The sequence below is a fragment of the Capsella rubella genome, unplaced genomic scaffold (genome assembly GCF_000375325.1).
Source record: "Capsella rubella cultivar Monte Gargano unplaced genomic scaffold, Caprub1_0 scaffold_2, whole genome shotgun sequence".
Classification (NCBI taxonomy): domain Eukaryota; kingdom Viridiplantae; phylum Streptophyta; class Magnoliopsida; order Brassicales; family Brassicaceae; genus Capsella; species Capsella rubella.
This window is the reverse complement of record NW_006238922.1, coordinates 12,959,621-12,971,714: the sequence shown is the minus strand read 5'-3', so window position 1 is coordinate 12,971,714 and position 12,094 is coordinate 12,959,621. Positions and strand designations below refer to the sequence as shown.

At 34.6% G+C, this 12,094-nt stretch overlaps 2 protein-coding genes across 2 annotated transcripts; both read right to left on the bottom strand.

The window, feature by feature from the left end:
• Nucleotides 1-2,442: 2,442 nt before the first annotated feature.
• Nucleotides 2,443-5,151, bottom strand: LOC17895500 (tRNA modification GTPase MnmE). Its single transcript, XM_006302023.2, has 10 exons — nucleotides 4,951-5,151; nucleotides 4,540-4,856; nucleotides 4,271-4,409; nucleotides 4,003-4,124; nucleotides 3,695-3,898; nucleotides 3,537-3,596; nucleotides 3,289-3,427; nucleotides 3,094-3,212; nucleotides 2,797-3,015; nucleotides 2,443-2,712 (listed from the first exon to the last, which is right to left on the bottom strand). The coding sequence occupies exons 1-10, from the start codon at nucleotides 5,120-5,122 to the stop codon at nucleotides 2,512-2,514; spliced, it is 1,692 nt and encodes a 563-aa protein (XP_006302085.1). The 5' UTR covers nucleotides 5,123-5,151; the 3' UTR covers nucleotides 2,443-2,511.
• A 1,092-nt stretch (nucleotides 5,152-6,243) lies between these two features.
• LOC17894658 (sulfate transporter 1.2) lies at nucleotides 6,244-9,819 on the bottom strand. The gene is made up of 13 exons (XM_006300956.2): nucleotides 9,699-9,819; nucleotides 9,263-9,608; nucleotides 9,126-9,174; nucleotides 8,809-9,016; nucleotides 8,548-8,722; nucleotides 8,380-8,445; nucleotides 8,166-8,279; nucleotides 7,958-8,074; nucleotides 7,438-7,851; nucleotides 7,159-7,349; nucleotides 6,984-7,069; nucleotides 6,797-6,873; nucleotides 6,244-6,680 (listed from the first exon to the last, which is right to left on the bottom strand). The coding sequence occupies exons 2-13, from the start codon at nucleotides 9,590-9,592 to the stop codon at nucleotides 6,537-6,539; spliced, it is 1,971 nt and encodes a 656-aa protein (XP_006301018.1). The 5' UTR covers nucleotides 9,593-9,608; nucleotides 9,699-9,819; the 3' UTR covers nucleotides 6,244-6,536.
• Nucleotides 9,820-12,094: the final 2,275 nt, after the last annotated feature.

The window sequence follows — 12,094 nt, the reverse complement described above, 5'->3', positions numbered from 1 at the left end:
CAATTTAAGTCCAGATCTAATAGTGTAATGATATTTGTGTTTATGTAATTTGTTTGGTAGACAAAATCTAAAGCTAATGTTTACATAAGCAACTGGTTTTTTGTTTGAGGAACCTTATTTTTCTATTGATCTTATATAATATTGGTAAATGTTAACCAGAATAAAACAAAACTAGAAAATCTAGCTAGATAGTGAGTGAAATTAAAATCATCGTATTTACTATACCTCAAAGTTACAGTTTCTTTCAATGCATCATCTTACAGAAACAAAAAAAAATAAAGAAAAAAAAATGTTCAGCAAATCATTTCGCAGAAGGGCCCGTTTGGGCCCAAAAAGGACCCACTAAGCTAACAATAATTAACTTTCCACATCATACGATAGTAGCCCCCAAGAATTAATTGTCGATTTCAAACCCAGTCATTTTCTTCCAAGAAACTAAAATCCAAAAATATATAACAATACAAATAAATACTCTATATATTTTGCAATTTATAAAATAAAAAATTTGACATGAAAGAAAAATTTGAAAAGGAAATGTTGTTATTTTTGGTTCCTAACGTCTGGGCTACCAAAAAAAAGAAGAAAAAAGGACCACCTTCTTCTTCTTCTTCTTGTGACAACAATGTTTTATTTATATTTTCTCACTATATAAAATTTCAATTTGGCCTTTGCAGTTTTATAGAGCCTTTCTCTCGTTTCTCCACTTCACATCTCTCACCAAATTTCAACATTTATTTTTCTTTTTACCTTCATTTTAATGTATGACGATTTTAATGCCAAAAATAAAATGAATATATCATGGGGGAGATGATATATACTCATATCAAAAGCTACTCTTGCCTGGTTCCTTAAAGAATACAATAATAATATGTGATCGAAAACCACAACAAAAGCATTATGCTGATTGGTGCATTGTGACCTCCTTCACATAGAAAATTAGAGATATAAAATAAAAATAAAAAACAGACTTGGCATAATGTACCAAAATGGGTCGGGTCTCAAGTCTCAACATCGTAGGTCTTGAAGAGAGATCTCTCTAACTCTAAATTGTTATTTTAATAAATTAATAAATAAAAATAGTATAATTTTACAAGGTAAAAACAATTTGAAACCTAAAAGTTTAAGTAGCTATACAGTGTAATATGAAAATGGCAGTGGTAAATGATAGCAATAAAAATATGAGGACAATATAAAGGAAGGTATAAGAGAAACACAAGTGGGTTAGTGGTTCTCATTTCTGTTGCCTTCTCACCAGATCCGGGTTCAAGTCCGATCCCTTTCAAAAAGAGACGTATAATTTGTAATGATGAAAAAAAATATATATATAAAGGAAGGTACAAAATAATTGGTTGTACAAAGATGAATTGAATTGGTGATAGAAAGTAGTATATGTAGTGAGAGATAAAAATTGGCAGAATACGTTGGCAATCTCATTGAATGGGTTACATACACATTAGACATTAGCACCAACACAATGTCATGAATCAGTGTTTCAAGATGGAGCTACATGTTTCAAGATGGTATGTGAAGAAAAGAGCTACCATAGACGTTGATTACAAGTTCAATGTCAATCCTCTAGTTTTTGTGAACTGATATATATCTCTATATATATATATATCTATATATATCTCTATATATATATATATATATTAATTCTCTCTATCTCTAATCTCTCTCTATATATATATATATATCTATGTTGGGTATAATATATATATATATATATATATATATATATATATAAATAATATCACAAACATATGATAATACATGATGTAAATCTGTAATACAACATAGATATCTCACGATTATGTAATGTTTGTACATGTGATATATACAATTTACTCTTTAACTAACCATGTACGACCAATATTTATATGCATTTGTGTCTCTTTTTTTCTTCTTTTTAGATTTGTATTTAAATGAGAAATGACAATAAAAGGTTTTTATTGAAAAAACTGAATTTTTATTGAAAACTGAAACTGATGTGGAGTTTTGGTGGTAATATTAGATGATTTGGTTTGGTATGATTGAGAAGACAAGTGGACATAGCTGAGTCAAAAAAGTGAAGAGACATTAATAATTTTTTTAATTTAATTTTCTTGACATCTCTCTCTGATTCGTTCTTGTTTTTGGACACAATAACAAAAAGGGTTTTTATTGTATTTATTGTATTATTTTCTTCTACAGTAACCAATAATATAAAGAAAAAACATATTTGGTCCCAATTTTCCAAATATCAATTGATAGTGGGCCCTTTTCTCTTTCACTAGTGGGCTTCAACATCTCTGGTCCACTTTCTTCATTATTATTATTATTATTATTATTATTATTTTGGGGGTCTGTCATGTTCTTTTCCATTATTATTATTTTCTTTTGACAATTGTTTGCTTCTTGTTGTTAGTAAAATGTTTGCATGTAAAATTTGACAAATCCGGTAATAGTAATTTTAAATCTAAACTATAAGCATAACTTTTGATTTGTTTATAAGTTAGAAACGATTTAAATAAATTATTTACCGATACAAAATTTAGCAAAAATGGAGGATAAGACCTCTTCAGATACATCTTCTCCACTGATCTGAGCAAGAGCCATAGCAGCTTCTCTCAGCTCTATCGTCCAGAAATCTATCGGAAGATGCTCATCCTCCTCTATCGCTTCTCTCAGCCTCACTAGCGCTTCTTTCGTCCTCACCAGTTGCTCGCATTGTCTCTGATAATAAAATTTTAAAAAGGGGATATAAATGCAACATTCACAAGTTAATGGACAGAAACATAATCAATCAGGTAGACTGACCTGATTCACGGTCCATTGGTGTCCTCCTGTGGGGACACGATCAAGGCCAAGAATCTCCAATATTGCATCTTCTACCTCTTCAATCCCTTGACCAGTTACTGCAGATGTGAACACAGACTTATGGAATACTTTTTCCTTTTTTCTCTCTTCTTCTTCTACTAGTTTATCACTACAATCAGCTGGAGCACAATCTATTTTGTTCATCACCAGTATCATTGGCTGTTTCAAGAAAAGGTCATAAAATGAGACTAGTAGTGTGGGGAATATAATCAAAGAAAACGTGAACATGGAATTTACCTTATCAGATTGAATCTTATGTAGCAGCTCAGTGTCTTCTTCAGTCCAGCCTTCTACAGCACTCACCGCCATGATTATTACATCAGCAACCTTTGCAGCTGTCTCTGATCTTTCAACACCTGCACAAAGAATTTCAATAATTATCTATCAAGAAATGAGCTTTGGCAAAGATCCCCTCCAGGTCTTAATACCGACCTATTTTTTCGACAATGTCATTGGTTTCTCTGATACCAGCAGTGTCAAGAAGTGTGATAGGCACACCACGGACTGTAATATTAGCTTCCACAACGTCTCGAGTAGTTCCCGCAACTTCTGTAACAATTGCTCTCTCACTCTGCACGCTAAAATTAAAGCACCAGTGGAAATGTGACTCCATTTGAATAAACACGTTGCAACTTTCAGTTTTTACAATAAATGACAGAAAAGATCATTCTGTTTCATACTTTGCTCCAGGCATTTAGAAGACTTGATTTCCCCACATTCGGACGCCCAACAATAGCTATCTGCAAAGTTTCAGTAAGAAAGACAAACAAAAAATGAAATACCATACACTTAAAAAGCTTCAAACATGTCCAAAACGCATATTGTTCTTAAAAATTACCTGCAACCCGCTTTGAAGAATCTTGTCATAGTTTGCTGTATCTAACGCACCTTCTACGTCTTCAGACATGCTGTTTATTTTGTTAATTACTAAGTCCATATCCAACGGCGGCATTTCGTCCTCAAAGTCTAAACGAGCTTCAATTTCAGTGAGGAGTTCAATGCACCGATCTCTTAATGATTTCACCAAAGATGAAAACCCTCCCTAAAGACAAAGAGTAGAGAAGAACTTGGAAGTTAATAACAAATGATCTTAGGAAATGTCCCGCTAAGTTATTGAATTATCATAAAGAATCACAAAAGGCATGCCTGAATCCCTTCCAAAGCAGCATCTGCAGCAGCAGAAGACTTGGCCGAAATCAGTTTCTCAACATTTTCAGCTTGCGATAGGTCTAACCGCCCATTTAGAAAGGCACGAAGTGTAAACTCTCCTGAATAAGTAAAACTCACAGATGAGTCAAACATCGATTAAAGAACCTGATTCTACTAAATCTTACAACTAAAGCCCACAAATTAAGTTAGACATAACTGAAGAAACTCAACGACCAAATCTACGGATAGAATTAGAGTCTCTAACCTGGTTCTGCTAATCGTGCTCCAGCTTCAACACATGTCCTCAGAACACGCCGCAGACAAACTTCGCTCCCATGACATTGGAGTTCAACTACATCTTCTCGAGTGTATGACCGAGGAGCCAACATAGGCACAGCTAAAACCTAACAAGCAGTTACACTTCAATGATCAGAACACTTGAAAATATATAACCAATCTAATGTAATTTGATTGCGAAGAAATCGAAAACAGAAAAGTGTGGATTAGCTAAATTTGACAAGTTTCCAATTGTACCTCGTCAACAACATTGCCATTTGAATCGACAACAACTCCATATTCCACGAAATGACTCGTGGGCCGCCATGAATCCGAAACCGAGTCCTTCTTCCTGCTTTTCTTAGCAGAACGAAAGACCCTTCTTGCAACTTCCACAGCATTAGGACCTGACAACCGAACGATTCCCACCGCACCAGGTGGCCCACCGATCGGAGTTACGATTGCCACAATTGTACTTGCGCTCTGAAACCGATCAACGTTATTGACTGTATCGTCGACTTTGCCCAGAAGACCCACCACACGCTCATCGCCTTTGAACACAATAGAATTGTCATCTGCAACAATTAGAATGAAAAGAAAGAAAAACACATTAGGAATAGGGTTGAGATCAAATTAGTAGCCTAAGGATTCGTTTCAATGGCCCTTTACCTGATGACGCAGCGAGAGGTTTAAAAAGAGGGGTTTTAGGAGACGAAGAAAATAAGAGAAAGCAGAGATTTTTGGGGACGGGTCTTGAGATTCTTCGGCCTCGAGTTATGATCGGCGTAGCTTGTCGGAGAAGGTGAACGCCGACTGAACGGAAGGAGAGGAGAATCGACATTGACACTGCAACCTAAGCGCACGGATAACGCCGACGGCGGCAACGGATACAAAAGAGAGAGAAAACTAAAACGCTGCGTTTATCTTTTCTTTTTCTACAAATAAATGGGCTTTAGTGAACCAACATGGGTATACGCTTTTATCGAATAAAGCCCAATAACTATGACTTGTAAGAATTAAGAACGCAGTTTTCGTTTGCGTTACAAATAGTAGAAATAATCGAAAAAGAAAAGAAATAATAGAAAAATTAAAAAGAATGGAGAGGACTCTTTGGATCTCTCACTCACGAGTAGGATTAGTATATGATCAAATTTTTGGACAGACAAGAAAATACAATTGTTTAGCAACACAAACTTGCAAAAAAAGATTACCACCAAATTGTGTTAATTTGTATCTCCCTTTTAGATTCCAAACTTTATTGTTTAATTTTTCAGCAATAAACACACTATAATTTAATAGAACAGGGACATAGATGATATTTGATTAATTATAAATACTTTGAAATAAGTTAATTTATCTAGAAAATTTTGAAAATCAACATATATATATATATATATATCACTTTTTAAATCCGTTTAATTTTTAATATTAATTTTGAAATCCAACATTAAATTGCCATATAAAAAATATAATTTCAACTAGTACAGTGTTTAGAAATCAATGAATAAATAACACATAGTATCATTAACATAGTTTGTCCAAAAAAAAAAAAAAGTATCATTAACATAGTTTACGTATTATTATTATTTTTATGGGATACTGCCCAATAGAAAAGGAGTTATTAAAACGCAGCGCAGCGTTTAGGTTATCAAAGAGACAAAGACTGTAAACCACTCCACTCGTAAATGAATGTGGCTATGTTTCTGATCCAGATTCAAACTAAATTTATTCCCCAACCTATCCACTTGACTTAAATATGATTCCTTTGTGCTGCTAACTTGCTAAGGATAAGGTCATCTTTTTATTTTTCTTTTTGTCAACATTATGAATACGATAATCTTTTTTATTATAAACAATACGGTTTTAAAATTCCAACTGGATTATTGAGTTCCCATTTGATTTAACCAAATTATTCCTGATAAAATAGATCTCCTACGTTGGAGTTGGACATCCTGATCATAGTTGTTATAATACAATTTGGGATTTTAAACTGATTATGATCGAAATTTTTCAATTTACAAAACTTTATTAAAGCTAAAAAAAAAAAAGTAGTAGTATAGAACAACAACAAGACGCTAAGATGGGGACACAGAGGTCAACTTTACACTTGACCTCTTATATTTGATAGAAGAATCATATACCAAGAGGGTCCAAAGACCAAAAATACAATTGAAGGCTAAGGTCACTTTCTTAACTCTACTGTACAGCACTTGGGGAGAGCATCTCCTTCTTCTTCTTCTTCTTTCTTGTAAATTTCAGACCTCTTCGGACAGTTTTGGACAGCAAGCTTCGACGGCGTCAGCCACCGTCAGATATATATGGTCTTGTCCTAACATGTCGGCAAAGTGCGACAAGTGTAGCTTGCCTATCACCAACGGTCCAGGATTCGCCAGAATCAACTGTTTATTATCACAAACACTCAGAATCAGGTAAATCTTCTTCTACTGAATTTATTTTATTTTGACTATTGCTTAGATGATATAATCTTTAAATTCAAGTCTCTGTGTATATGTACCTGAATGTCTCTTTTTTGGAGAGACTTGTACAAGTCTTCTAAGGCATGGATACCACTTGTATCGATGTCCGTAACAGCTGAAAAAAAATAATGGTGTCCGTGTTAATCTTTGTTTCTAAGCAAAACAAAAATAAAAATTGTGATAACTAAGAAGGGATTAATTAAATAAGATTAAAGTTTAACTTACGTGACATTTCGATGATGAGAAACTGAATCCTGGGTAGGCTTGCTGCTTTGACTTTTTCTTCTTCCTCATGTAGCCATCTCAGGATCCTATAAATTACAAGGGTTTCCGATTTAACATTCTTGTGAACCAAGTAACAAGTCTTGGTTTAGATTAAACTTTTGTTTAAGGTTTTTACCTTTCTCTGACGTAGTTTGAGTTGGAGAAGTAGATCGCTGAGTCAACACGAATAGTAAGAACCCCTGGAACCATAGTGGCTTCAGGATACTGTTGAATATTCCTGTAAACCGAAGTTCTTGGAATATTTCCGAGAACTGCAGTTCTAGGTCTTGTTACTTGCAAGAGGATCTTAGCAAACGAGATAGAGACCTGTCCATAAACAAACATGAGCAAATTAAGACTAAAGGGAATTAGATTCATCATTATACATATAGGGTTTAATTTTCTTAAGATGTACCGCAATGAGAAGTCCAATCTCAACGGAAACAAAGATGACGCCAAAGAAAGCTCCCATACAAGCGATGAAATCGAGCTTATCGACCTTGAAGATCAATATAGCAGCTTGGATATCGATCAAAGGAATCACGGCGTTGATGATGATAGCGGCGAGGATGGCGTTTGGAGTGTACTTAAAGAGAGGTGTGAGGAAGAGCAATGTCAAGAGAACGACGATTGACATTATGATGTTAGAAACCGCTGTATGACATCCAGCCATGAAATTGACAGCTGATCTTGAGAACGATCCAGTAGCAACGTAGCACGAAGACATCGATCCAACTACGTTCATCATGCCTAATGCTACCATCTCTTTATTACCGTCGATTTGGTAGTCTTTCATCGCTGCAAAGGTTCTTCCAATCGCCACAGCTTCCTGTCAAAACATATTGAAATATTCGGGTTTTCGATGAGGAAAAGTTTCTTTAGGACTATTAGTCTTGAGAGATTGAAGTCTGAGTCGTTGACTTGGAGTCACTTACTGTTAAAGCGACCATGCCTGCGACTACACCGATGCGGATTCCCTTAGCAAGGTTATCACCGGAAAAGTATATTTGGTGGAAAGAGGAAGGGTTTATGCCTTGGTCAAGGTGTTTCACCTTCATTTATCAAAACAGGAGACATTGTATTAGGTATTAACTAATTGTTTGAGGTGCAAGTAACTACTTAGAGTAGGTTGATATATCTTACGATTTGGACTCCTTGTTTGTCTGCCCGGGTTATGTAGACGAAGAAGGTAGAAATGATAACTGATATCAATGGCGCAATCGCTGGTACCCAGAAAAGTTTCTTACTCTTCTTCCCCTGTTTCAGCATCAAACCAAGAGAGATTAACATCGATCAGCTCATAACATAAATGAAGAAACTATATATTTGATGTTGTGTTAAGAGATATATGTCTTACAATGAACTTAGAGGTGAGAAGGAAGGTCAGGAATGATGCACCAATGAGTATAGTTTGCCAATTCCACTGCAGAGCCAAAAATGATAAGTATTAGTGAAAGGATTAAAATGATGCACAAAATAAAGAACAGAGTGTTTAGATTAGATAAAGCAAAAGAAGGATTCGTACGCCGTGATGAGCGGAACTGAAAACGGAGTCAAGAACAGCAACCATATCGGTTTTCTTGGTGAATTTCTTGATCCCGAGGAAGCCTTTAAGCTGCTGGAGAGCGATAGTGATGGCCGCGCCACCCATGAAGCCCACCACAGCAGCGTGGGACAGGAAATCGATCAAGAACCCTAATCTGAGAGTAGTAAAGAAGAAAGGTGAACATTTTAAGAGCCTTTTCGATAGAAAGAAACTGTTAATGGATAAAGAGATCAATTTTACCTGAAGAATCCAAGGGCTGCTTCGGTGATACCGGCGAAAAACGTGGCAGTGAAGGCAAGGCGGAGATATTCATCAGGATTTGTGTTTGGATCAATCTCAGCTTGAAGCAAAGTGCCTAGCAACAGAGAAACCACAGCAACGGGTCCGATTGCTATATCTCTTGAACTCCCCATACAAGCATACACCAACGGAGGAACAAAACTAGAATCTGTAAAATCAATATCAACCATATTATTTGATTTTTTTTAGATTTTATCCCCTGTTTTTCAAATGAGGTCAAGTGTGATTAATTAAGAGTAAGTCAATATCAAACTTACATAAACCGTATTTAGGATCAAGATTAGCCAACTTAGCGTACCCAATATCCTGTAATGATCATGGAATATAAGCAACAGAGCAAGCGTAGATAACTTGTCATACAAGTAATAGTGTAATTGAGTTTAGGTTTTTTCACCTGAGGAATGCAGAGACTTGCGATTGTTAAACCGGAGATGAGATCGCCTCGGAACTTCTTGAGATTGTAGTTACGACCCCAGTCGAAGACCGGGAAGACGGACTGGAGACCAAGCATAAACTGCTTAGACTTGGGCTGATCCTTAAAATCCCTAAGAGGATCATCGTGGAAGAAGGTTTCTTTGAATGTGTACATGAAATCCTTAAACATGTTCTGCTTCGGTGGGATCCCAACTTTATGCCGGTGGGGAGAAGATTTGATCGGAAGATCACCACCATCCGTAGCCGGACTTAAATCTCCTCCGTCCACAGGGTGAGCTCTCGACGTCATAGCTAGGTACGTATCTCTGCAAACAGAACAATAGACTTAGTTAAGTTAGTTTTATATGTTTTATGAGACTATGAAAAAATGTGTGAATGGAGTAATGGAATCGAACCAGGGGAAAGATAGATAGATAGCTGGAAACGTGAGTAAAGTGGATATTTTGGGTTTGTAGGTGACTTTTTAAGTGTGGTTTTAGAGCAACATTTATGAACCCTTATTTATAATGAAAATTATAGGAGACATTATTAGCTTTTATTTAATTAAAATTATAAGCGAGTGTCATCGTGTACTTGTGATGAATCTGGATTACTAAGAGACCAAGTACATTACTAAAATTGAAAAGTCTAACTTGAAATGGATGCAATTTTTTTTTATATTTGGCTCGATCGACATTAAATATAAAAGCAAACCAAGTCAATGGTTTTTGTGGTTTTGTGTGCAAAATTGAGAACAATCTCTAATTCTCAATTCAATGATCTCGTTTACTTTCTGCCATTAGGAGAGATCGTTGACTAGAACAGCCACGTGGCAGATAGTGAGATCTTTTATAAATATTAAATATGGTAAATGCTAACAGTTATCCCTAAATAAATGACGAAAATTTAACGCTAATTATTCTCTTTCAGTTTTCAGTACTTTTAATAGAATAGTATTTGGAATTTTCCGAATTTTTTCATCGCTTTTGCTTGAACATAGATTTTAGAAACAAAACCTAAAAAACAAACCTAACTGAACAGAATTTAGATAGAAGACCAAAGAAACAACATATGAGACCTAACTCATAAGTTCTATATCGGTGGTGGTTTTCAAATATGAGCTTGATTGGTATATATATACTTTTTTTTTTGTAGAAAGTATATATATACTTGAACATACTGTATTTTTAACATCTAATGATGTTTTTAAAAATTGAGCATTAAAGAAAGCATAGGGATACAGCTAATTGCATACAACTTTAGCAGCATATATATATATATATATTGTTCATGTTGTATAATGGTAATAATGTTCTACTATAACTTGTGCCAATCATGCTCTATGTATAGGTTGATGTTAGGTAAATTGGAGGATAGCTTGGTTATTAGAATGCATTAAACCAAAAATGTTAAAATCATTCAGTTTCCAAGCAAAAGCTATAATAATATGTGCAAGTTGATGCACAGTGGCTGGATTCTTTCAACAAAATAGACTCTATCGATATCAACCATAATTTATAAATTATCAAAGCCAAATTCGATCACAAAAGCTGGAAAAACAAACAAACAAAAATCAACGTAACTTTTCTATTTATTCTTAATTTGTATTCTTTTAAAGGAAAAACAGAACTTTTTGTTACAAGTTTTAGTTGGAGACAAAGTGAACACCACATGTTTTGATGAGTCTCTCTTGACTTTGTAATGCAGAGAGGTATGAATGATATTGATAGTGAGTTAAATAATACATCATTCAAGTTCAAGTCCGAAGCCACAATTCTAATTATAAAAACTTCTCCTGCACCAGATAACTTCTCAATATTTCTCCTACTTCTATGCATTATTGTATACAGGATACAGCCAGACAATTAACACACAAAAAAAACACTTGAAAAATGCATCAAATGAAAGATTCAAAACCGTGATAAAAAAAAACTAAGGTATATATGCACGTGTATTCTATAAAAGAGCAAACAATAATATTGAAAATAAAAAATAGTTAGTGGGGGTAAACTAACTCTATATATAAAAGATGCATAACCATTAATAGTTGGAAGGTGAAGCCACCACTTACCTGGAAAAAGATCAAAAGGCACAAGAAGAATTCGATCTCTCTTGTTGTTTTTTTTTTATATCCCTTTTTGCTCCAAAGATCTTTCACGTGATTGATTGATTGATTTATTTATAAAAGCCAAAAGGGATTTTTGAGAAAACTAGAAAAACAAGAACTAAAAGAAGAGATTTAAGAATTGAAGAAAAAGTACACGAGAGAGACACAGTTACAACCTCCCCTTTTTCTTTTAAGATTCACTATTCTTTTCTATGTTTAAAACCATAACAAACCTGAATAATGTCCAGGTTCACTGAATCACTCTCTCATAATTATCAATATATGAAACCCTAATAAGGTCCTGAGAAATTAGATTTTACTTTGAGAAACAGGGGCAAAAAAAACAACAACAAAGAAATAAAGAAGAGAAAAAAGAAGTAGTATTTCACAAAACGAGAGGAGATTTGCGATTTTATAAAATTTGATTATTATAAACGAAATAAAATGAAAATTACAAAGAGATAAATACATGAGAGGTGATGATAATGACATAAGTTATGGAAACTAAGCAAAAAAGAACAAGAAGTCCGAAGCGGTTCGATCACTTCTTATTACGAAAATGCCACTGGCTCAATGAAAACGAAAAGGTCAAAAGAAACGAACCGATGTTTTTGGGGGCTATAGTTGACTTTTAATATAGAAACTTGAATGTGGACAAAAAATGTGGCTAGGTTCGTCCGTGGTACATTAACCATTGACTACGTG